The sequence below is a fragment of the Anomaloglossus baeobatrachus genome, chromosome 6 (genome assembly GCF_048569485.1).
Source record: "Anomaloglossus baeobatrachus isolate aAnoBae1 chromosome 6, aAnoBae1.hap1, whole genome shotgun sequence".
NCBI classification, from domain to species: Eukaryota; Metazoa; Chordata; class Amphibia; order Anura; family Aromobatidae; genus Anomaloglossus; species Anomaloglossus baeobatrachus.
Genome location: NC_134358.1, coordinates 122392835 through 122419673, shown reverse-complemented (window position 1 = coordinate 122419673; position 26839 = coordinate 122392835). Strand labels below are relative to the sequence as shown.

The window sequence follows — 26839 nt, the reverse complement described above, 5'->3', positions numbered from 1 at the left end:
CAAGGAGGTGGGCGGGATGTTTACGTCCCGCTCATCTTCGCCCCTCCGCTTCAATTGGCTGGCCGCTGTGTGACGTCACTGTGACACCGAACGTCCCTCCCCCTTCAGGAAGTGGATGTTCGCCGCCCACAGCGAGGTTGTTTGGAAGGTAAGTCCGTGTGACGGGGGGTTACAACATTGTACGACACGGGCAACAAGTTGCCCGTGCCGCACAAACGATGGGGGCCGGTTCGATCGCACGATTAATTGCAGCGTGTAAAGCAGGCTTTAGCATGCTCTTCTTTCTTTAGCGGTGGTTGGACATTACCAGCCATTCCCACCAGGTCTGGTCTAACATCTGTGTAGGGAACATAAAATGGGCCCATACATACCAGATTGCACGTTGAAGCATCCGCCATCTTTTCCAAGTCAGCTGAGTGATTTCAATAGGACGAGGAGAGCAAGATACTTTCAGTTGACATTTGTTTTATCTCCAGAGAACATAATGATTGGGCATTTCAAGTTGTAGGCTGGCAGAATCTTCTTTATTCATACAGACTGTCAGATGGGCTCCATACACATTAATAGTAATCAGCAGGTTTGGCTAGCTTTAGTCTAATGCAGTTTTTCCTAAACTCCAGTCCTCGCGGCCCCCAACAGATCACGTTTCCAGGATCACCTTTAGTCTTGCGCAGGTGATGGTATTATTGAGAAGACATCAGAAATTGGTGCAGGTTCTCTAATCCGGTGAACACTGAGGAGCTCCGGACAACATGAATGATCTGTTGGGGGCCATGGGGACCAGAGTTTAGGAACATCTGGTCTCAGTGCCGGAGCCTGAAGACTGCGGTTTCCCTAGCATATCAGTGAATTACATGCACAGAATTGCCCTAATATAATATTTTTTCCTTTGGTAGCATTCAAGGGATTACAGTTTGATGGGCTGGTGCCAGGGAACGCCTAACAAAAAAGGCTCAAAGTGCACCAACACCATTATTATTTATATATATTAATAATGTCTTTATATCAGTTGTGACATCACGAAAGTAGATCTGTAACACAATAGATGCCACCAAAGCCCAGCGCACCTCATTGACTGGTACAATAGGGCCTGTTGGGCCTTGTCAAACTTGATTTCATTTTTACCCAAAAAAAACCCCATTTTTAATGAAGTATAATAAAATTTGCAACAAAGATCTAAATCTAAAGCCTAACATGCTGTTTAGAAGCCTTTCCCCACCTACATATGCCGCCCGGCCAGGCAAAGGTGCTCATAATAGGGAGATACCTCTGCTGGTGGATTATCCACACTGAGCATTTTTAAATCCAGTATCTGTAGGGTTAGGTTACTACCACTGGATGGGTGCTCGGCTTTGTCAAAAACGTTAAATTTGTCTGATATTGATCTAATGTGCATGGTGTTGTTATAGAGCAGGTAAACACCTATATACAGCAGTGCACAGGAGGAGATGGTAAGTGTCATCTGGGTGGAATGTAACCTCTCCCGTTATTGCCCTACCATACAGACACTGCTCTCACACATATGTATTAGGCTGCTTTCACACATCAGTTTTTTGGCATCAGGCACGATCCAGCGAAAAAACAGATCAGTTGCATCAGTTTTTTCCATCAGTTCCTTTAGTTTTTTGACAGATCCGGTGTGATTCTGAGCATGCTCAGTTCAAAAAAACGGATCCGGCGTCCGAATCCGTTTTTTTTTTTTTTTTTTGCTGCATTACGCCGGATCCGTCGTCCATAGGCTTCCATTAGAAGACACGCCGTATGGCGCCGGATCCGGCACGATCCGTTTTTTTTTTTGCCGGACACAAACGTTCCCTTCAACGTTTCATCCGGCTGCCGGACAAGTAAATTTTACAGGATCCGGCAAAAAACGGATGGAACGCAAGGCCATCCGGCACAATCCAGCGCTAATGAAAGTCTATGGAGGAAAAAACAGATCCGGCGGCAACAGACGCCGGATCCGTTTTTTTTTTTAGTTTTTGCCGGATTGTGCCTGATGGCAAAAAACTGATGTGTGAAAGCAGCCTTACTAGCCTAGAAGCTTGAACTCATCAGGTAAAAGCAGGAAAATCTGCTCTAAAGTAGCTTCCTCTGATAGGATTAATTAACACTTTTGGCAAGAAGTGCAGAGTCCTGGTTCGGACTGTCAATATACGGTATAATGTAGCATTATAATGTCTGTCTAGTCAGCTATAGTCAGGTATGTTCTTGTCTCTTGACTTGTATGTACAACATACCTTGAATTCCTGCAGTCTGCGCTCATGTGATAGATCAAGTTTTTCTAGAGTCATTGCTTTTTTACACTGTTAGAGATCTTAAAGGGGTAGTCCGAATGCAAAAGTAATTTTCATTTTAATCTTTCTACTTAAAGCTATAATCTATGCGTGTTCTAATATTCTTGTATTAAAATTCCCTATCGTTCCCTAACTACACTAACTGCTGTTCATTTTTTTTTTTCTTTTCTATTTCCTGCTCTGATGACTATTCTTTTGGGAATCCCAGTGCATGGTGGGATCCTCAAACAAAGCGCCATCAGAGAAGGGGTCAAAGGCTGCAGTCACAGTCACAGCCTTTATCCCCTCCCTTAAACGAAGCGCCATCATAATGTTCATTTCTTTGCAGTCTTATAATTTACTCTCTAATAAGTAAATTACGCTAGAATAAGACAGAAATTAAAATTAATGTAACAAATGGAGCGGATACAGTATCCACTGACTTTACATCCATTTGTTATATTAATTTCAATTTGTCTTTTTAGAGCGACTGTACGAATAAGACCGCAAAAGTTTGAAATGTCAAGGCTGGCTTCACATGAGCGGGATTTTGCTGCAAAACTGGATCCTGCACAAATGCGTTTCACTTCTATCCTTCATTTCCAATGGACTCGCGGCAAGATGCGGTCACATACAGTTGTGTATGACGCACGAAACTTCATGTGACCGCATCTAACAGCGAGTCCATTCGAAATGAAGAATGGAAGTGAAACGCATTTGCGCCAGATCTGGTTTTGCGGCAAAATACCGCTGATGTGAAGCCAGCCTCAGTCGCTGTTTTGTGTTGCTGTCCTTGGCATTTGTGTGTATAATAAAGAGATTTGCATTTTCAATTTAGAGTGTGCAGCATTTGACATTGATCTGTGATTGGAAACAGCTGACACGCTGTCACTCAGTATGGGGGTGCGTCTGGCTGCAACCAATCACAGGCGCTGGTGGGTGGGGAAAGCAGTGCATATGCAATGAAGGTAAATTATCGGCCCCGGAAGTGAATGCATGGCCTGGAAGTGGTGTACAGCTGACGCAGAGCCTCACTAAGTACAGCACGCCTGGTCCTAGCTCTCATCACGTCTATCAACATTTTTAATCTCCGGATTCTTATATGGGGACCGGAATCCGGGCCGGAACCGGATTTTAATAACTAGATAACATAGACCCGTCGGTCCCAGTTATCTGCAAGTCTACTCATCACTAATCATAACATATACCAGAAATGTACTCCAGTCCCTGGCTGTAGTAACCTTTCTGGCAGTGGCACATGGTAGTTGTAAGTTGCGTGAAATTAATAGAAGCGAGTGCCACATAATGAAATTAGCGCATCTTACCCCATTGCACACGTCAAGACTGGCCTGCAAAACACCACTTTTGATGAATCTGGGACAATATATTTTTCTGTCGGATTCAGTCAGAATACCTAATATATTGCTGTGCAGAGGTCCCACGCGCATCTCTACCACTTTTCTGTGTGCCTGATCCCTAGGAACGCACGTTTCATGATAATGTGAGCAGGCTGCTGATCACTGTGATCTTTTGTTTTGCTTGTTTTGCTTGTTTTGCTTGTTCATTGGGGAAATAATTTTTGGTGCACAAAGGATCATTGTTTTTGTCAGTGCATAATCCTGGACTCATGCTGTGGAGAAGAATGGCCAATATGTGCACTGAGTGATCTATTACAAATCATCTAGAGCAACCTGCTTGTGTAAACAGGATATTAAATGACACCGATTGGTTCCCTTTAACAACTTTGCAGGGTAAATTATTTATTTATTCATAGTTATTCCCTCCCCGTTAGAATTAGCATAAGTATTATATGAACGATTCAGTTTGTCTCTTGCAGGACCTGTGAGGTCATACCCATGTGACCAGAAGGGGCGGGGCCTCAGCCAACAAAGCTGGATACCAGGTCACATGGGTATGACCTCACACAGGTCCTGCTAGACAAACTGAATCGTTCGTATAATACTTATGCTAATTCTAACAGGGGGAGGGGATAACTAATATATTATCTGCTCCTTTGCTGCTGTCACTCAACAAGCAGCTCATTTTATAAACTTCACTTTCTTGGATTTCAAAACCTAAACATCGGAGCTGCCCTCTACAGGTATGTATAGAATCAGCCTGATAGTGCCAGTATAGCAGTGGCTTTACCTTATATACGAAAATCCTGGTGATTGGTTCCCTTTAAATGTAAATTGCTGAAATCTGCACAAGGTGTGAGAGGTCTTTAGTTTTGTAAACTGGATATTGGAGGAAGAACCTACACCCCTGTGACTCATGATAGTTTCCTCAGACGCCCTGATTCATCAGCTCATGACCATCATCGTGGACAGATCTGTGCAGTTTTGTGCAATGATGATTCATAGACGTCTCCCATGTCTGTGGGTATGTGCTGCATATCTATAGCTGCAGTTCACACTATGGGAGCATTTTCCGACGGTTTCCGCTGACGTAAGGCTAGGACATATGCCACTGTAAAGCCATACATCACCATTGAGTGAAATAGTCCACCATGTCTGGACTTGCTTTTACAGATGTAGCCCCCAATTGTGTCCCTTCTTCGCTTAGTGTATGCTCACACCAAGTCTTATTACACAGATATTATCTTTTCACGGTTCTTCTATAGTTCTAGGAAATGCTCTTTACAGTGTTATTTTGGGAAAAAACCTTTTATGTGCTATCCTTCGAATAAGGCATAATTTGTTCTCTGTGTCCAACCCCTGGAATATACAATGATTTTAGAGGCCGGTGCTCCAGAACCCTAAGGAGGACCCCTGTATTCTTTTCTCTAGTGGCCCCATAGGTGGTTGATGGAGTGGAGGTCGATCATGCATACCTGCTCCATTCGAGACAGGGCTCTTCGGAGTCTCACAGTACCTTTTAAGGCTCGCAGCGGTCAGATTGCCATCAATCAGCAGGTTATCTTATGGATTATGGTAACTTTTCATTTATGTTGTTGTGACTTATGAATCCTTTATTTAGCACTGTCTGTGCATTTATATTTCCTCCTACATGACCTTAACATTTCTTACATTTTTTCAGTTAATAATTCACCTAACCAAAACCACACGTATCATATCCAGTGATCACTGTGGTTGGAAAATGACACTGAGGTTTTTGTTCTCTAGGGAACGAAATAAAAAGGTAAAGATGTCCAAGCAAAACACCTTAGACGCTGTGATTTCAGCTCCTGCTGTGGCTGTCGCCTGCCTCCCCGATTGTACTGAGCACAAGATCTGCTGCCTACAATTTGTGGGGTGACTGAAATTGTATTTGTAAATTTCCAAAGTTCTTGTAAAACAAGTAGCAGTTCAGTTTACGATTATAAAAAAAAAGCCTATGTGTTGTTGAGAATGAGGGGAATTAGTCTTATTGTTTAGTACTTGTTACCAAGGTTACAGTCACCTCTGCAGTTTGTCAGCAGTGGTCACTCTCCTAGGCAAGGAGCTGCAAAAAGGCAGCTCTAAAGCTGGCTAAGGCTATGTGCGCACGTTGCGTACAGTCACTGCAGAAATTTCTGCAGCGATCAGAAGAGCACACGTGCGCTTCAAATCGCTGCAGAAAATGTCCGTAGTGACAAAAAAAAAGCCGATTCCATGCGCTCTAATACGTCACGTGCGCACGGCCCCTGCACAATCTCCATAGATTATGCAGGGGACGCAGGACGCATGCAGTTACGCTGCGCTACAAAGCGCAGCGTAACTGCATGTAATTACGCAACGTGCGCACATAGCCTAAGGCTGCTTTCACATATCCGGTTTTTGCAGTGCGGCTCAATCCGGCTCAAAAACCTATGCAACAGATGTGGCGAAAAAAACGGATCCGTTGCATAAGTTTTTCCATGCAGCCCGTCCGTTTTTTGACGGATGCAGCCTGATACTGAGCATGCGCAGTGCAAAAAAACGCATCCGGCCGCCGGATGCGTTTTTTGCCGCAGGACACCGCATATGGCGTCCATAGGCCTGCATTGTAAATCGCGCCGGATGCGGCGCAATGCGTTTTTTCGCCGCACAAAAAAAGTGCCAGGCAACGTTACATTCGGCCGCCGCATGGGCTAAATATGCCGCATCCGGCAAAAAACGGACGCAATGCAAGACCATGCGGCACAATACGGCGCTAATGCAAGTCTATGCGGAAAAAAGACAACTGGCATAAAAAAAAACGGTTGCGTTTTTCTGCAAAGCGCCGTATTGTGCCGCTCAGCAAAAACCGCATGTGCGAAAGCAGCCTTAGGTAGGTCGTCTGATCTGTCCGGGTTTAGTCCCCGCACCCCTCCAGTGCTGCAGAGGTAAAGGTGCCTCTGTTAGCGACATTTGAGAGCACAAAGGTCTGACAGGTTTGCAACAATGTCACTGGCAAGAATTGTCAGTCAATCAGGAGTGCACTATTCCCATGAAAAGCTGAAATTCAACAGGCTGGAGAGAGCTGTGCTCATAAACACATAATGTAGGGCTACATGACCAGATGTGTTGTGTGACACTGAAATCCCAGCAACACGTGCAAAATTGTGTGCAATAATATCTATGATGTTGCTTTGCGACCTGTGACACCAAGATGCAAATGTTTCCAATGTTCGATATATTTATTCTGGTTGCAAGTTGCATGCGACTCACTTGCCATAGACTTAAAGGGGTGGTCAAATACATTTTTAATCTAACTACCTATCTTTTTATTGCCATAATCTAAATGAATGTATAATATATTTGCAATAAAAGTTCCATACTCCTCCCTAATTCCACAAACTGCTATTGAAGGGTTTTTTTCTACTTACTTATTAACGCTTGTTTGAGAAACCCAGTGCATGCTGGGATGCTCAAATGAAGTTTCATCTGGGGGCAGAGGCTTCTGCCTCCTTCCTGAAACAAAGCGTCATCAGTGACGTTTGTATCGGAGGCTGGGCTAGTCCTTGTGCAATGTGCACAATGACATCGCGCTCTGTTGCCAGCTCTGATCAATAGTAATGAGCAGAACACACTGTCAGTGCATGTTGTCTGGATACCCAGCTCGAAGAGACCAGCGCCATCCCCACAAGTGACATCACACCATTGCACAAAAAGAACAGACATCTGAACAGCCCCATAAACTATAATGAATGCAAGTTGTATCCATGAAAAATAAGGATGTTTTAAACTGAAGCCTGAATTAGGCCTAAGATAGCTTTAAAGCTATGTGTCCACAGGACAATGTACCCGCTGTTTTTGCCGCGGAAAACCTGTGGATTTATCTGGATTTTCTAGATAAATTTGCAGGTTTGCGCAAGTACACACTCCCCATGTTATCCTAAGGAATTTGGGGAGTGCTGTATCAATGCTGCGGTATATGCGGCTGTGGAATATGCTGCGGACGTCCCGCAGCCGCACGTAACTGCATGTCAATTAGTCCATGCGGAAATAGCTGCGGAATTTCTGCCTTTCTACTATGGAGATAGAGGCCGAGACTTTCGCAGGTATTTCCGCACTTGTCCCGCAGGTGTACCGCAGCAAAATGAATAGCTGCAGTTTCCAGGGATCAGCTGCAGGAAACCTGCGGAAAAGTCCGCGGGTACATTGTCCCGTGGCACATGGCCTAATGGTGTAAAAATGCAATTATCTTAAAGGGGAAAAAGGGTTTAAAGGGGTTGTCAGGCTTTATTTTATTGATACCCTATTCTAAGGTAGGGTATCAATAACAGATTGGTGGGAATCTGTAACCCAGTACCCCCACTGATCAGCTGTAAACAGTGAAATGGACCGGGACAGCACCGCTCCATTCTCTGAGTGGTGATTTCTGTAGAACAGCTCCTATTATAGCAGCTGAGCTGCAGTTCTCTGTAACGACCCCCATACAGCGAATGGAGCGGTGCTGTCCTGTCCAGTTCACTGTTTACATCTGGGCAAATCTGAGAACAGCTGACAGCTGGGGATCTGTCACTCGATACCCCGATCGATCAGAAGAATAGGTCATCAATATTGTAAGGGTGGACATTCCCATTTCACGTAAGCATATTACTGTGCATACTTAAATGTAAAAAAAAACAAAAATTCTGCAATTTTCACCTATTTTGGATATATACCGTATTCTTCGGATCATAAGACGCACTCTTTTCCCCCCAAATGTTGGGGGAAAGTGGGGGGTGCGTCTTATGGTCTGAATATAGGGCTGCGGGGAATGAGGGTTCTGCGATGGAGCGGGTCATCGGGGGCACGAGCAGGCTGTAGCAGCCTGCCGTGACCACGTGGACCCGCTCATTTAATATGCACGCCCATCCTCCCGCCCATCATCTCTCAGCGCTGAAGATGCACTGACAGGTGGGCGGGATGATGGGTGAGGGATAAACAGCCGGCCCGCATGATCACCCCTGGCAACTGCAGCCTGGAGTGATCATGTGCGGCTATATTCACTTCTCCCCGAACATCATCATCAGTGCGGGGGGCAGTGAATCAGTGTACAGTACTCACCGTTCCCCTGCAGCACCGCGATCTCCTCCTGTCTCCTCCAGTCAGCTGACTTGCGTGGAGACTAGCGGCGCGCACAGCGATGACGTCATCGCTGTGCGCATGTGTCCACACGCAGCCGCCGGCACAGACAGGAGGAGATCGTGATGCTGCAGGGGAACGGGGACGGCTCCACTCAGCGGCGCTGCCGCTGACATAGACGGTAAGAGGAGCGGTGCTGCAGGGAGTGAGGTGAGGTAAGGTGAATATGAAAGTTTATTTTTTTTTTTTTATGTGCCACAGGATGCGGCCATACACCAGGATGATGGGGGTATATAAGCAGGATAGGGGTTTATTATGAGCAACATGGGGAGTATATGAGCAGCATGGGGAGTATATGAGCAGGACATTACCCCATAACAGTGTCAGCAGCAGATCCTCACCACATATTTTGCTTAAAATTTTATTTTCCTATTTTCCTCCTCTAAAACCAGGGTGCGTCTTATAGTCCGAAAAATACGGTATATTACACAGACACAGACACACAGTACAGACCAAAAGTTTGGACACACCTTCTAATTCAAAGAGTTTTCTTTATTTTCATGACTCTAAAAATTGTAGATTCACATTGAAGACCTCAAAACTATAAATGAAAACATGTGGAATGAAATACTTAGTGTGAAATAGAAAATATGTCTTTATATTCTAGGTTCTTCAAAGTAGCCACCTTTTGCTTTGATTACTGCTTTGCACACTCTTGGCATTCTCTTGAAGGAGTTCCCAGAGATGCTTAGCCCTTGTTGGCCCTTTTGCCTTCACTCTGTGGTCCAGCTCACCCCAAACCATCTCAATTGGGTTCAGGTCTGGTGACTGTGGAGACCAGGTCATCTGGCGTAGCACCCCATCACTCTCGTTCTTAGTCAAATAGCCCTTACACAGCCTGGAGGTGTGTTTGGGGGTCATTTTCCTGTTAAAAAATAAATGATGGTCCAACTAAACGCAAACTGGATGGAATAGCATGCCGCTGCAAGATGCTGTGGTAGCCATGCTGGTTCAGTATGCCTTCAATTTTGAATGGATCCCCAACAGTGTCACCAGCAAAGCACCCCCACACCATCACACCTCCTCCTCCATGCTTCACGGTGGGAATCAGCCATGCAGAATCCATCCTTTCACCTTTTCTACAAAGACACGGGGGTTGGATCCAAAGATCTCAAATTTGGACTCATCAGACCAAAGCACAGATTTCCACTGGTCTAATGTCCATTCCTTGTGTTCTTTAGCCCAAACAAGTCTCTTCTGCTTGTTGCCTGTCCTTAGCAGTGGTTTCCTAGCAGCTATTTTACCATGAAGGCCTGCTGCACAAAGTCTCCTCCTAATAGTTGTCCTAGAGATGAGAAGGTGTGTCCAAACTTTTGGTCTGTGTATGTATGTATGTGTATATATATATATATATATATATATATATATATATATATATATATATATATATATATATATATATATATATATATATATGTCACCCATTGAAGTCAATAGGTGACTAAAAACACTGCATAACCCTTGAAGGAATCGACATGCTGTAGATTATTTTCTGCACCAAATCTGCAAGTGTAAAATAAGCAACGTGCGCACAGGGCTACACAATTCTCATTGACTTTGCTGGCATAAAGATTCCCTTCAGGTTTTGTGACATCTGCACTCAAAAACGCATAAAAAAAGAAACCTGTTCACACTTTACTACCAACAAGGGTTTTTTGTGTTATTTTTGTTTTGTATGCGGTTTGGTTAAAATTTGAACCTTTCTATTCTTAAAAATTATTTTCTTTCCTGCATATTTGCATATTAATAGGTCTACTGAACGCAGAATTACTAGTAATATAGTTACATAAGTTATTAAGTCAAAGGTCCAACAAGTTTTACTTGTCTCCACCAATTGTACATTAGGGCTAGATTGTTGTGAGCCGCATCATTCTCATCATTGATGCATTTCTTTTCTTTTTTAGGTATTGTGATAACCCTGAAAATGCATTGCTGATTGTGTGTCCAGAGTGCAGAGAATCCGGTTAAGGTATGGATATTATTTACTGGGAGGGAAACAAATACCACTCCCGATAGTGCATTAGTCACAAAATATGGTCTTTTTTATGTTTCTGCTCTTCCCAATATCTACCGTACATATATGGGAGATGTCCAGTGCATGTGTATGGGGGAGTCCAAGCAATTACACAGCCGGTGCTGGCCGTGTTATCCAGCTGACATCTGCCTCTAAACAGCAGTGATCAGAGCCAGCTCAGATCCCTGCTGTTTACAACTCAGGCAGCGGCATTGAAGTGGTGCGATCTTGGCAAGGATGTCATTTTGATACCCATCTGCCTTTTCACCATATCTTGTTGCACCTGCAATAAATAGAGTGCAAAAACTTATATGTACCCCAATCTAAACTAATTTGTAATATTTCTTCATTAAAAATTCTCTACCCTTTCCTGACTACACTCTCTAGCTACTATTTATTTATTTTTTTTTTCTATATCCTGTCTGACGTTTCATTTGAGAATTCCAGTGCATGCTGCAATACTCTAACCAAATATTATCAGGAGGCAGAGACTGCAGTCACTGACACACCCTCTGTGTTTTCATGAAAGGAAGCGTCATCAGTGACGCTCGTTTTGGGGCTGGTCTGGTCCGCACTGTCATTAAGCGATTTGCACAGTGACAGTGCGCTCTGTGTTGCCTGTTCAGATCAGCAGAGCCGGCAACAGAGCAGCATGCATTGTTAATGCGCTTTGTCAGAGTATCTGACTGTGTTCAGAAGCCAGTGCCGCCCTCACAATTGACATCACTTATGGGGGTGGTGCTAGTCTTTAAACGCCACTGGGTACTCTGACAATCAGTGTGCTCTGTTGCCAGTTCTACTGATCTGAACTGGCAACACAGAGCGCACTATTACTATGCAAATCACTTAATGACAGTGCACAGGGACCAGACCAGCCCCTGAAACAAGCATCACTAATGACTTCTTGTGTTAGGGAGGAGGCAGAGGATGTGGTCACTGCCCCAGACAAACTCTGCACCCTGATGACGCTTTGTTTCAGGGAGGAGGCAGAGGCTGAGACAGTGACTACACCCTCTGCACCTTGCTCTGATGACTCTTTGTTTTAGTATCACAGCATGCACTGGGATTCTCAAACTAATCGTTTTCAGACAGGAAATCTAAAAAAAAAAAAAAAAAGTGTATTACAAAATAGCTTTGATTATAGCATCAAATAGAATAAAATAAGATTTTCTTTTGCCATCAGACCACCCCTTTAATAACTTTACCTAGTGGTGAATGGCAGGATGGTCACCAAACATATGCCAATCTATAGCCAGTGACGTGTCGGCCATAGTCCAGAATACATTAAAATAGTATATTTCACCATGCTAATAATTTGAGAGGTTAGAGTAATTAACAGGGCTGAAGAAAATAATATAAATTATAGGAGACAGGAGCCAATTGGACTTTTTAGTAACAGAGCAGTAGATATTGTTGGACCAGGGTCACTCAGTTCAGTGTTTGGTAAGGCTAGGTTCACACACAGGCTGGTTCACATGACTGCACTCTCTCGATATGAAAAATAAAGTTCGATTGTGCTGTATCTGGCGGCGTTCAGAGACCAGCGCCGCCCTCACAATAGACGTCACTTGTTGGGGCGGTGCTGTTCTTTGAATGTCGCTGAGTATTCTGACAAACTGTGCGCTCTGCTGTGTTGCTGGTAATACTGCTCTAAACTGGCAACACACAGCGCACTATCACTGTGCAAATGGCTTAACGACAGTGCGTAGGGACCAGCCCCTGAAACAAGTGTCACTAATGACTCTTTGTTCCAGGGAGGGGACAGAGGCTGATGCAGTGACCGCAGCCTCTGTCCCCTGATGACACTTTGTTTGAATATCCGGGCGGCACGGTGGCTCAGTGGTTAGCACTGCAGTCTTGCAGCGCTGGGGTCCTGGGTTCAAATCCCACCAAGGACAACATCTGCAAGGAGTTTGTATGTTCTCCCCGTGTTTGCGTGGGTTTCCTCCGGGTACTCTGGTTTCTTCCCACACTTGAAAGACATACAGATAGGGACTCTAGATTGTGAACCCCAATGGGGAATGTGTTGCCAATGTATGTAAAGCACTGTGGAATTAATAGCGCTATATAAATGAATACAATTATTATTATCCCAGCATGCACTGGGATTTTCAAACAAAGTGTCTTCAGACTGGAAGTAGGGAAAAAAAATCAATAGCAGTTATTGTACAATGATGGAAGGGTAGAGAAGTTTTCATGCAGTCATATTAGAAGTTAGATAAGATTGGGGCAATAAATTGAGGTTTAAACTAATATTTCTTCAGCCTTCAGACCGCCCTTTAACACTAACACTAGAAGTCCCAGAGAGGGGTCATTTAATATTTCTACCATTAGAACCCTATAGAGCTCGAAATTCCTGGGACTTCTAGTGTTAAATTAAATGGTGTCATTAAAAACTACAATTCATCCCATAAAAAACAAACTCTCATACAACTAATTTGATGTAAAAAAAAAGTTACGGCTTTTGGAAGGAGTGGGGTGGGGAAGGGAAAAAAAAGTAAATTGGAAAAACGAAAAATGTCCTGGTCACGGAGTAGTTTTAGTGTACTGTCAGGTTGGAGGTATATAGTGGTCAGATAGAAGAGGTGATAATTCATGTCCTCCAATATACATTTTTACCAGTGAATCTGTTGGTCCATTATTTATTTCCTGCACAGACCTGGAAATACATGAACGTAGCTTTTCCAGCGGTGACATCAAATTTGCCGTTTTACAACCGTTATGAACAAATTCTAAAAATAAGTTGAATGTGGTTTCCCGCCGTTTCCTCGGGTGCCGTAAGCCGCACTGCTCTCCTTATAGGGCCGGCAGATTTACAGTTTATTTATCTTTCCAGCGTGACTATGGAACAGCAGCTTCCCAGCACCCCCAGTCTGTGTATACCGGGCTCCCAGTGGAAAGATTTACTGCTGTCCGATGCTGCACTGGCTCTTACGTCTGCTTAGGATGGTTCTACAGCAAGTATCCCACAACATGGAATCGGTAAGTCCTGCCGTCTCGTCTCAGGGAGCGTTTACCAAGTGCTTCATGCAGATTAGCTACATCATATATGACAGCTGATTTACAAGGCCATAATACTTTACTGGAAATCCAATAAGTATTGCAATAAAGAATTAAAGAGCCAGTTATTGTGTAGAAAAGATGTCAAGAAGCGATCTCCGTTATGTCCGGAGTGACTACGAGTGCTAATAAACACAAAGTGCCCAATAATGCTCAGTAGATTATTTGTAAATATTGATCCTTCACATATAAAGATCATTCAACTCATTTGTGTGTTCAGTAGTGAGATGCTAATGGTTGTCCAGTGAATGGTTAGACTAGGTTCACACAGGACGTTTTTGCTGCGTTTTTTAGCATGATTTTTGCCTTGGTTTTATGCAAATCCATGCTAATAAAACACTGCCTTCACTGTCCTAGCAAAGTCTGAGATTCCAGAAATCTCATGCACACACACAAAACACCTCCTTGGTTTTTGAAAGCATGAGCATGTCCATTCTTTTTAGCGTTTTTGCCACGGGTGTTCACACCACAAGTAGTGATGGGCGGACTCTGATACCCAGAATTGATCCCAGTTATCTGGCTGGATGCTGGTCCCCATATAAGTCTGAGGACCAGAAGTCAACTCTTAAAAATGGTGGTAGGAAGGATGGGGGATTGGAGCAAGCGCGCTATTCTTAGTCTCTGGCGCGGCTGTCACACTGCTCTCGAGGATGCTCATTCTTCTTCTGTGGTCGCTTATTAATCTTATGCATATTGATGCCTTTCCCTGTCTACCAGTGTCTGGTTGCAGTCAGATGCGCCCCCAGCCTGTGTGACAGCACGTCTGACTGCAACCAATCACAGACCCTGTCTGGGTTTCACTATAGTGATGTAGAAATAATTAAATACAAAAAAAAAATGGCGTAGGGTCCCCCCAATATTATGATGCCCGGCACAGATTAAGCATCTGGGTGCAACCCCCAGCTGTGCGCTTATTTTGGATGTGTATCAAAATGAGGAACCGCATGCTTTTTTTTTTTTTTTTTTTTTTAATTTAAAAAAAATAATTTTAAACGGTGTGCGGCTTTCCTGCCCTCAATTTTGATACCCAACCATGATCAAGCCCGACAGCTGGAGTCTGGTATTCTCAAGATGGGTAGACCCATGATTATTGGGCCACCCAGCCTAAAAATAGCAGCCTGCAGCCGCCCAGGATGTCGCATCCATTAGAGGCGACAATCCCAGAACTTTACCCAGCTCTGCCTGATTGCCTTGGTGCGGTGGCAATCATGGTAATAAGACATTGACAGCTCACCGCTGCCACTAAACCCTATATTAATAATGGGAAGGGTCTATGAGACCCCCACATTATTAATCTGTAAGTGAAAAGAAATAAACTCAAACCTTAAAAAAAAAATCCTATATTTGAAGTAAAAGGCGAAAAACTATCCTCTTTCACCCCTTTATCAACCCCAAAAATACCTCTGAAAGTCTGACGGAATGCACACAAGGTCCCACGACGATCCCAGCTCTGCTACATCTGAAGTGACGGAGGCAGCCATAGAACATGACCACCCTCTGTATGTTCAGGCAGAGACTGAGCCTCTGCGATAAGCAATGATGTCACTCAGGTTAGTTGTGGTCACAGATGGAGACTCCCACGGCCCTCCATCTGTGACCACAGGTAACTTGACCTCAGGTGACTTCATTAAACTCAGTGATCAGGTCACGTTACCTGCTGTTTGGAGCTGATGTGCTGAGCCTGGTAGATGGTCAGCTTCGTGATGACCAGTTTCTGGCTATGTAAAAGCTGTAGTGTAAGATTTACCTGTCTTGTCACTCGCAGACATGTGACGTGCTGTATACTATTCACCTATGATGTGTGGTGTTTGTGTAGTTTTTCTTTTCTTTATAACTTAACAAAAACAATGAATCTGATATTATGAACAAACTTTAAAAAAATGACAATAAAATGCAGTAATTCTCATTGACTCCATCTCAATTTTTCATATGTTTTCAGTTTTTCAAGTAGTTTGTATGTTATTTCAGGCATTTTGGTCAGGAAAATCTTACGGTTCATCTCGAAGTATAGTCCGAAAAATTGGCTCCAACCTGCCAATCATCCAGTCCCCACGAGTTCATTTCCAGGTATGAGACCTCTCCTTCCTTAAGATACAAGTCCTCATTCAGGTGTCTGTGTGTCATGCAGAAGTTTTATTTGGCTTTGTCACTGAGAAGTCTATGAGAAATGTCTATGGGGCTGCTCATGTGTTTTTTTTTGTTTTTTTTTTTCATTGTGAACCGAGTGGACTGCACAAAAACAGATGTGTACATTTTGATCCGACTTGCGGATCACACTCACCAATGCAAGTCTGTGGGTCCATGAAGAAAAAAATCAGACAGCACTCAAATTCCATTTGTGTCTGTCCGAGTGTTAATGCTTGGTTTAGAAAAGCTTGAGAAACCTCATATGCCAAAAATATAACTGATGAAACGCTGATTGTGAAAACAGATATACCGAAGAACACTTGATCCAAAACACCGCTGAAAATCTGGCCATTTTTCGCGTACAAAAAACGTGATCACACCTGATGCTATTGAGCCAACATCACCAGATCTGCAGTGTCAGCAGCCTTAGGAAATACTACCACACACGCAAAGTCCCCTATAATGCACAATAGTGTAGCTATATTTGTGTAGGTGACAGAAGAATTTTAGCTCCTTGGTGTCCTCTGCAGATCATTCAGGAGACTATAGAGGGAACGTGGGAGCACTGTAAATACTCGGGTAGGGAAGTCAGACAATTACATCTTTGTTCTTACATCCTAAGTGTTAATCACAAGACAGTGACCGTATTGTACGGACGGAAAAGTACAAATTTGGGCACAGTGCAAACCTGCGGAAGATGTGACCGGCCTATGTAAGGTGTTATGTATCTGGGGAGGAATAGTTATGACCTTATTTCTATTCTTGTTTCATTTAAAGGGAATCTGCTAGCAGGTTTTTGCTACCTCACCTGAAAGCAGTATAATGTAGGCAAAGAGACCCTGAACCCAACAATGTATCACTTAAGCCTATTTCACACATCAGTATTTTGCATCAGTGTTTGGCATCAGTATTTCATCAGTATTTTTATGCCAAAACACAGAACAGGTGTCGGTCTTTAAATTATAGTTTTTCTCTCTAAATTCTACTCCTGGTTTTGGCATCCAAACACTGATGGGACACACGCTGATGGGACACACGCTGATGGGACACACGCTGATGGGACACACGCTGATGGGACACACGCTGATGGGACACACGCTTATGTGTGAAACACGCCTTAGATTACTGGGTGCTGCCGTTTTCACACAATTAAAGACTTTAGTTTTTGTCAAGCAGTAGCGCTTAAAAAGCTGTCCCCTCATACATCAGGCTTTCAGTGTACATTTCTACAGATGGAAGCTGCTAATCACAGAGGGGGTGGAGTCTGCCTTGAGGCTCCTCAGTCCACTAATGATCACCCTAAGGAAGCTTAAACTAACATTGCAGATCAACAAAAACACACTTTGTGATAAGAGACACATGGCTGAAATCTGTGTTAACCCTTACAGCATGCTGGCTTCAGATTACATAGGAATATGTGGGCACAAACCTGCTGACAGATTCCTTTTAAAGTGGTGGCTCAGTTTGGACAGCTATGACTGGGTTCTTGGTCCAAACTTCTTCTTCTGTTTTTGCCTTGATGTAACATGTTTAATGTACCTGGAACCTTGTAAGCTGTACTAATAAATTGGTGAAGTTTTATATCTAAACCGCAGTATAACTTCATTTTCTTTGTCGGTTTGGATGACCACAAGCTTTGTATTGCTTGAACCCCCTGCAAATCTTTTGGATTCCAGAGAATAGATGTCATCTACTGACCAGACGTGGTGGGCACTGCCCATAATCTTTCAGTTTCTACTGTGCACAGGATTGTTGTGTCGCTCCTTTATTTTTGGCATGATTATTCCTAATTGGGGTAAAGCTGCAACGCAGCGGAAAAAAAAGCTTACTTTGCCCGCGTAGTGTGAACCCACCTTAGATTTCCTAACAGAGCATAGCCGTCTTACAAAAGGCGTTAAACATACACATTTATATTGCCACCAGTTTTAACATGCATAAAAAGGTCACAATTTGCTTACAATTTTTTTACGTTAACTTATGGGATTTAACACTTGGTCTCCTGCTCATTGCTATCATTAGTTTGTGTAAAAACAGCACATATTAAAAAAAGTTACAATTTGTACAATAAACGTATGAAGTGCAATTTGTGTAAAATGTCATGATTAATGTTCATTAGTTGGACATAGAGTGGCGTTGCTGAAATGAGTATACTAAATATTTGTTGCAAATTACTCCATTTTTGATAAATCGTGCCTCTGCCTCTAAATGGTGGCGCAGAGCAGCCGCAGCCGCGCTGTTCACTGCTCATGTCTATGCACCAGGACATGGAGCGTCCTGCCCTGAATCCAGCAGGATGTAATGTGATGCTACGAGGCTGAATTCGGAAGCTTTGGCTCTTCAGCAGTTTGCAGCATAGGCCATAGCCAGGCTGCTGTTTTCTGGAAACAGTCCACTGTGCAATGAATTTAGAAAAAGGATTGTGCACACTCCTGTGCTACTATCATTTCACTATATATTCGGAGGTTCACTTACAATTTCCAATTGTGTAGCAAAGTTATTGTTGTTCTGATATAATACAAAGACTAGACCGGCCCTCGAAACAGTCACTTTAGGCTCGAACTTCATGTGCAACTGCCAGCATCATGAATAAACCTGATGTAATGTTTTTGTTGAAATCTACAGTGGGTGAAATAAGTATTGAACACATCACCAATTTTCTAAGGTAATATATTCCTAGAGGTGTCATTGAAATGAATGTATCATCAGTCGTTAATAACAACCCATACAATCCACACAGCAAAGAAATCAAATCATAGACATCCACAAATTTTAGCAATGTGTAATAATGAGAAACAACACAGGGAAAAAGTAATGAACATGCCTTCATTCAAAAACCTTTCTTGGTGATGATGGCTTAAAGATTCCTCTTTTATGGAGAAACTAGTTGTATGCATTGCTCAGGTGTGATGTTGGTCCATTCTTTCACACAAACACTATTCAAACCCTGAGGGTTCCATAGGCTCCTTCTATGAACTCTGAGCTTTAGCTCCCTAAAGAGTTTCCACTACTAATGGGATTCCCTTTCGTTTGTCCTAACCAGTAACACTTTCCCAATATACTTCAGCTACCTACCCTGCTCCTGTAAGCTGATCTCTCAGCGGCTCCTATATTCCTATATTGATGTTCTAGCTTTGATCCTTCCAGTTTGGAGCCCGGTAGTGTTTAGCGAGTAGTTGACTATTCATACTTGCTATGCTGTTAGCGAATACTGTCCACTACTGGCATATTTGATACGAGTACCTGGCGCAATGAAAGTCAATGGGAAATTCTCGCTAAGTAGCAAGTAACCTGAAAGCCGTACTTTTCGTGTGAGTAGCGCATAGTACAGCTTTCGGGTTACTCGCTACTTAGTGAGTGTTTCCCATTGACTTACTTTGCGCCCGCTACTCTTAACATATATGCGAGTAGAGGACAGTACCCGCTAACAGCATAGCGAGTACGAATAGTTACCTACTCGCTCAACACTACCGGGCTCCAAACTGGAAGGATCAAAGCTAGAACATCAATATAGGAGCCGCTGAGAGATCTGCTTACAGCATAGCGAGTACGAATAGTTACCTACTCGCTCAACACTAGAGCCCGGAATCGGATAAACTGAGCAGGGCACATCACTGGTGGGGGAGGGGCTTCCTCTCTGTGAGTGACAGCAGTCGGGGCATGCATGCCCAGATCACACTTCTCTCCTTTCAGCTTGCTTTTTGCATCTTTCGTGTTCAATACTTGTTCCCTGTGTCATTTTTCATTCTAGCACATCACTAAATTTAGGGACATCTATGATTTGATTTCTTTGCTAGTGTGGATTGTATGGATTGTTACCGACACCTAGTGAGAAATAAAATATATGGAAATATATTTACTTAAATAGTGACAGTCAAATTTTTTCACCCATTGTTTATATTGTTATACAAATTTTCAGAAGATATTTGCACTCCCAAAAAAATAGGGAGCAAGGAAACAAAAATGTCTTGGTAATGAAAATGTCTCTGTATACATGTATCTTGCACTAAACCCTCTACAACTCCTGTCTCTCTACAACTGCATCATCTATTCTATGAAGGAGCGATCCGCTGAGCCCCCGTAGGTCAGTGCTCCTAGTGCTGCATGTTCCCGGTGTTCTCGTGCATGTGTGTGTATATGCCTGTACTAGTGAGGTGTGGATATTGTGTATTGTTTTACCTAATCCTTCATTTTACTCACATTACTATTATGTTTTGTTTGTGTTTAATATCGTTCATATGGCTTTTTGGTGCACACAACATATATCCTGTGATTTGTGCTCCTATGCTTCGTTATACCAAAACATATTTTGTACTTTTTGAAAGGTTTGCCACATCTCAGACGCCAGTAGCCAGTATCCTTCAGTGCTCTGTGTTTCTTGTGACGTGAGCAAATTAATCACCTTAATTATTTTCCCGTTCTGAATATGTCATCTTTTTTATATTTGATAACATTGAGATCTTCCACTAAGCACTGGTGATTTACAAGTGGTAATAGCCATCTACTGCATGCCGTACTCTGGGTATATGATAACTCAGCCCTTACAATAACTCCTTGTTTCCCGATAATCATTGGATGCAGTGCATCTACATAAGACATGGCTGGTGCTGGAGTAATGTTTCCCTGCCTATCTATCCTAATTAGAGACGTTTCCTTTTATTGCAGCTTATTCCATATCCCGTCACACTAAATAGCAGCAGTCCAAGCGGAGCCGTAGCCACATTTGCTGATGTAGGATGGCTTGCAGACGAGGAGGGAGAAACGCATGCGAGACTCAGGTGAGTGGTGTGTTATGGTAAAAGGTAAACTCCCATTATTTTTTAATTCCTTCCTGTTTCCTTTTAGTTTTATTGTCTTTTGTCCTTACAGGGAACCTGTCCGGTCACTTTTGCCATAAAAGCCAGCAGCATATTCACATTTGCAGGTCAAAATTCCCTTCCTAAGCAGCCCTGTATAACATAATTCTCTAAATCAATGTGTAAAAAAACCCCAAAACATTGATTACCTCCATTTTCACATGCAAATTAGGGCCCTGACTAGTCAAAGAGGCATGGTTTCCCTGGCCTAGTTGGCCCACTCTCAAAGTTATCACGTCCCTGTGGGTGTGATAACATGATTTTCAAAGAGCCGGCTTTAACACAGCTCCTGGAAATCTTGTGCATGTGCACGCCTCATTTCAGCAGCGTCAGTGTGCCTCTGAAGTCAGGTGTACGCATCCCAGCATAGGCTAGGTTCACACTTCCGTTGTTTTGCATCAGTCACAATCCGTCGCCTTGAGGAATTACGGTATCCTGCAAAATATTTTGCAGGACTCCAGTTTTTCCCCATAGGCTTCTATTAGTAACGGATTGCGACTGATGATGCTGCGTTGCATCCGCTGCGTCGCGGTCAGTCGTTTTTTAACTGACCGCCGGGCGGGAGCAACGCAGCCTGTAACATTTTTTGAGCAGTGCAATCCATAGGATTTTGCTGCGCATGCTCTCTGGCTCCCCGCCCCCGTAACCAGGATACACATCGGGTAACCAAACAATGCGCTTTGGTTAGTAACCCGATATTTTCAGTGGTTACGTGTGCAGGGAGCCAGCGCTAAGCGGTGTACGCTGGTAACCAAGATAAATATCGGGTAACCAAGCAAAAAGTGCTTTGCTTTTAGTTACCCGATATTTACCCTGGATACGTGTGCAAGGAAGCCGACACTTCCCCACTCGGCTCCGCCCCCTCCCGCACTCCGCATGTGTACACACTCACACACACACACTCACTTGTCCCCAGCCTTGCAGTCCCCGTAGCACTGACGTCCTCAGCGCCACGGCTCTGCCCCCTCTCGCTCCGCCCCCTCTCGCTCTGCCCCCCGCACACAACGGAGTCCGACAATGATTTCTGTTCTTTGTCATCCATTGTACAACGCATCAGTCACATGCGTCAAGCAACGCATGTGACTCATGCAAAACAATGGAAATGTGAACCTAGCCTAAGAGAGGCGCACTGCACATGATCTGAAAACAGTTTCTCTGAAGCTGGGAGGCGTACACCCAGCTTGGGCGCTACACTGATGCCACTAAAATGAGTCGTGCGCATGCGCAAGATTTCCATGAACTGTGGTGATGCCGGCTCTTGGAAATAACGTTATCACTGCTACAGGGTCGTGATAACATGGAAAGGGGGCCGACTAGTCTGGGGAAACAACGCCCCTTCGACTAGCGAAGGCTTTAATTTGCATACGAAAAATGGAGGTAATTAATGTTTTTTTTTTTTCCCCACATTGATTTTAGAGAATTGTTATACAGGACATGCTGCTGGCTTGAATGGCATAAAAGGTTCCCCTTAAAGAGAATTTGTCAGTAGTAGTAATCCTCCTGAGCTTTGTATATGTGCATAGGAAGCTGAATAAAATGATACCTAGATATCTATGATCTGGTGTCTTATTCCAGAGAAATCCACATTTTTCTTAATTAGTAAATGAGCTGTTAAGATCTACGGGCCAGACACAGATCTCTCTGAGAATCTCCCTGTATTGATCTACATGTCTCACACTTGTAGTCCACCTAGTGATCTTGATCCTGTGATTGCTTATGCACTTATTTTACTAAGTATATAGTGTATTGCAGTATATAGGGAAAATGGCAGTCTCTTATAAAGCCTCACCCATGGCTTGGCTAATAAGGGTACCAAAATTGTAGCTACAAGGGACTGTAGCAGGCAGCTGGGTGTTATGTCATCCCACCTAAGCATCTAATCACAAGGTGGGAAAGAGGGACCTTTAGGCACGGCAAAATCACGTGTCTCCAAAAACTTGTAAATTCAGTTTCACTGTCGGTTGCATTTAAGAGGTTAAATGGTGCTAGCTCCGGTCTCTGCTGTTAGCAGTGTAACACTGTTGGCACCCACCCTGTTGGGAATGGGCTCCATACTTCTGCACCCAGTATAGGCCGTCCTTTTATGTTCTGTTTTGGAAAGGAGTTAAGGAAGTCTGTCCCCCCCAAAAATACAATTTTAAGCTAAGCAGTTGGTCATGTGGGGGCCTTAGCCCCTATAAAAGTCATACCTTTAGGCCTTTGATACACAACGCGTAAAATCGGATGAGTGGAATGCAATTAAAAAAATCGCATTCCACCAGGACCCATGTCACTCTATGGGGCCGCTCTGATCTGCGATTTTTTTTTTTTTAATTTTTTCTCAGACATAATTGGACTGAGAAAACTATTGCAGAATGCTGCGGGTGTCGGCGAGAAATGGATCACTCATAGCCGTGCAAGTGAAACATTGGACTGCACTCAGATGACAGATGATGATATATGCATCAGCTGACAAAGGAGGAGATGGAGAGATTAATCCCTTCTTCTCCTCCGCAGCTGTGATCCGATCACAGTATAATGACACTCGGCTCACGCTCGCAGCAGAGTAGGAGTGAGGGTCATTAGCATATTGCATCTGATGTTCTCGCATCGGATGACATACGCTCGTGTGGCCCTAGCACTATTGTATAAATATGTCCCTCCTTTGTTCAGAAAATGCCTTTAATTGCTCTGTACAGATGTGCAGCGGAGTGAGCTATTGAAGTGCCAGGAATGATTACCACCGCTTACAGCATAGTGAGCAGTGACTATAACCACTCTGCACGCCTCTATATCTCAAAACCAGCAGCTCTTCCTGGTAACCATGCTTTCATTAAAGGGAATCTGTCATCAGGTTTTTTTTGCTCCCCCATCTGAGAGCAGCATACTGTAGAGACAGAGAACCTAATTTCAGCGATGTGAGGTGTTACTGAGGTGTTTGCTGTCATTTTGATAAATGATCTACCGGTAGCAGTTATATGGTGCTCATGAATATGCTGGACTACCTGGCAGCACGCCAAGTAGTCCTGTAATGATAATCTACTGCTGATTAAACAGTGATTCATCAAAACTACACTAAGAAGCCCAGTAAGTAACACACAGCTGGATCAGGATCTCTGGCCCTCTGTTATGCTGCTCTCAGATTAGGTGGCAAAAACATAGTGACAGATTTCCTTTAAGGGTGGTAGGCAGCATTTTAGCGCTATTTACTTATAGATTGAATAGCAGTTTTGCACATGACTGGCTCCTTTTAAGACAGTGAATTCTTATGCAGAGCTATTTCTACTGTCAAAACAACAGTTAAACAAAATTTGACTGTCCATTGTTTCCAGCAACTTCTGGCCTGTCATAGTAACGTGTCTAAACTTTTAGTTGGTGGGAATCTGACAGATGAAACATTCTAGAGAGTTAAAAAAAAAAATCTGAGCGCCGAATCGATCAGCTGCGATTTGTGCCCCTTTTGGCTGGGATTGGTTCTGCTTTGTACACCGCTCTGCTCACATGTGAGGGGGTGCGGTGCCGGCTGATCACTTCTGCGATTGTCAGGGGTCTGAGCTGCTGGACCCACTGATCAGTGCTGGAGAGGACAATCAGACGTATCACAAGTTTTCTGAAACAAGATATTTAAATCCTGTATTATTATTATTATTATTTATTATTATTATTATTATTATTATTATTATTATTATTATTATTATTATTATTATTATTATCTATATATATAATTGCCTCTGTCTGTCTGTCTCCAAAATTCTGTCCTTACCGCGACAAGCATCTCATTGGCCGCTCACCTCGCCTCGGCTCCGCCCCCCCCCGCACGGATTGGCCGCTCGGCTCCGCTCCCCCGCACGGATTGGCCGCTCGCCCAGGCTCCGCCCCCCACACGGATTGGCCTCTCGCCCCAGCCCCCTGCACGCATTGGCAACTCTGCCCCGCCCCGCCCCCTCACGCATTGCACGCTCGTTCTGGCCCCGCCCCCCCGCACGCATTGCACGCTCGTTCTGGCCCCGCCCCTGCACGCATTCCCTGAACCGACGTGGAGCCCCGACTCCCAGGTGAGTGCTGTACCCCCGGGAGCCCACATCAGCGTACGCCACCAACCCAGCCGAGACACATACCCTCGCATTGCGGGGGTTGCCGGCGTACGCTGGTGTGGGCTCCCGTGCGAGCAGGTGGCGGGCTACGCTGGCAACCATGGTACACATCGAGTAATATTGTGTAGCATAGTTACCAGCGTACACCGGCTCCCAGGTGAGTGCATCAAGGTCCTGCAGCGGCGGAACACGCACACACATAAGAACAGACACACACTCACTCTCACACACACATCAGATCGCATCCACACACTCACAACATCCAGTGATATCGCTTGCTTCTCGGCGGCGATACTGTGCGTGCAGTGACCTTCCAGGACCTTTCGGAGGATCACATGGCCAGACACATGTGGTATCTCCGGATGTTGTGAGTGTGAGCGCGTATGTGCAATATCGTCAATGGGTGTGTGCGTGTATGCGATCGGGTGTGTGCGTGTATGCGATCGGGTGTGTGCGTGTCGGCAGAAGGCAGAGGAGCACTGCGTGCAGCACAGCTGCTGGGACAGCACACCGGAGGGCACAGGCAGAAGTGGGGTGTGAGTGTATGCGATCAGATGTGTGCGTGTATACTGTCTGATGTGTGACTGTGTAGCATGATAGGGGGTGCACAGCATGGGGGATGAAGCACGATGGGGGGTGCACAGCATGGGGGATGAAGCACGATGGGGAGTGCGCAGCATGGGGGATGGAGCACGATGGGGAGTGCGCAGCATGGGGGATGGAGCACGATGGGGAGTGGGCAGCATAAGGGATGGAGCACGTTTGGGAGTGCGCAGCATGGGGGATGGAGCACGTTTGGGAGTGCGCAGCATGGGGGATGGAGCACGATGGGGGGTGCGCAGCATGGGGGATGGAGCACGATGGGGGGTGCACAGCATGGGGGATGGAGCACGATGGGGGGTGCGCAGCATGGGGGATGGAGCACGATGGGGGTGGACACCTCCCCCCAAAACACGCACGCACGCACACGCACTGCACAACACACCACACACACACACTGGGAACCACAAACACCGCCCTACAGACACCCACACACACAGACAACGCCGCACACACAAATATACGCACATACTGCACAACACACACATTGCACAAAACATACCTCCCCCAAAACACACACACACCCCACTCTCACACAAACCACGCAACACACACACACAACGCTACAGACACACAGCGCTCCACAAACAACGCAACACACACAACGCAACACACAAACACCGCTCTCACCCCCCGCCACACCCACACAACACCCAGAACATGTACAGCGCCCCACACAAACACTTGGTAACTACACACAACAACATCTCTCATATATATATATAATTTATATTACACATATACAAACAAAAATCATACATTAACTACACAATACGTAAATTCTAGAATACCCGATGCGTAGAATGGGGCCACCTTCTAGTTGTTGTTGTTATTATTATAGCGCCATTTATTCCATGGCGCTTTACAAGTGAAAGAGGGTATACGTACAACAATCATTAACAGTACAAAACGGACTAGTATAGGAGGAGAGAGGACCCTGCCCGCGAGGGCTCACAGTCTACAGGGAATGGGTGATGGTACGATAGGTGAGGACAGAGCTGGTTGCGCAGTGCTGTACTGGACTGAGGGCTATTGTAGGTTGTAGGCTTATTGGAAGAGATGGGTCTTCAGGTTCCTTTTTGAAGCTTTCCACAGTAGGGGAGAGTCTGATATGCTGAGGTAGAGCATTCCAGAGTATGGGGGAGGCACGGGAGAAATCTTGTACGCGATTGTGTTGCACATTCATCCTGCCAGACTGGATTTGGTGTATGTTCACATGGAGTGTGGTGATGTAAAATATCGAGCAGCACATCCATCAGCAAATGGGTGTAATGTGGCTGTGAATCTGTAGCCTCCTGCATAGTTTCCTGGAAGAACATTGCTGCTG

The 26839-nt window shown here is 44.5% G+C and overlaps 1 protein-coding gene across 2 annotated transcripts in view; it reads left to right on the top strand.

The window, feature by feature from the left end:
- MTFR1 (mitochondrial fission regulator 1) overlaps nucleotides 1-26839 on the top strand; it is a 77791-nt gene that overhangs the window by 17761 nt on the left and 33191 nt on the right. For both annotated transcript variants that reach the window (XM_075353229.1, XM_075353230.1), the window contains exons 2-5: nucleotides 10690-10754; nucleotides 13636-13781; nucleotides 15828-15926; nucleotides 20649-20761. In XM_075353229.1, coding sequence (XP_075209344.1) covers nucleotides 13716-13781; nucleotides 15828-15926; nucleotides 20649-20761 — 278 coding nt within the window. In that variant the 5' untranslated portion in view covers nucleotides 10690-10754; nucleotides 13636-13715. The remainder of the gene's footprint in view (nucleotides 1-10689; nucleotides 10755-13635; nucleotides 13782-15827; nucleotides 15927-20648; nucleotides 20762-26839) is intronic.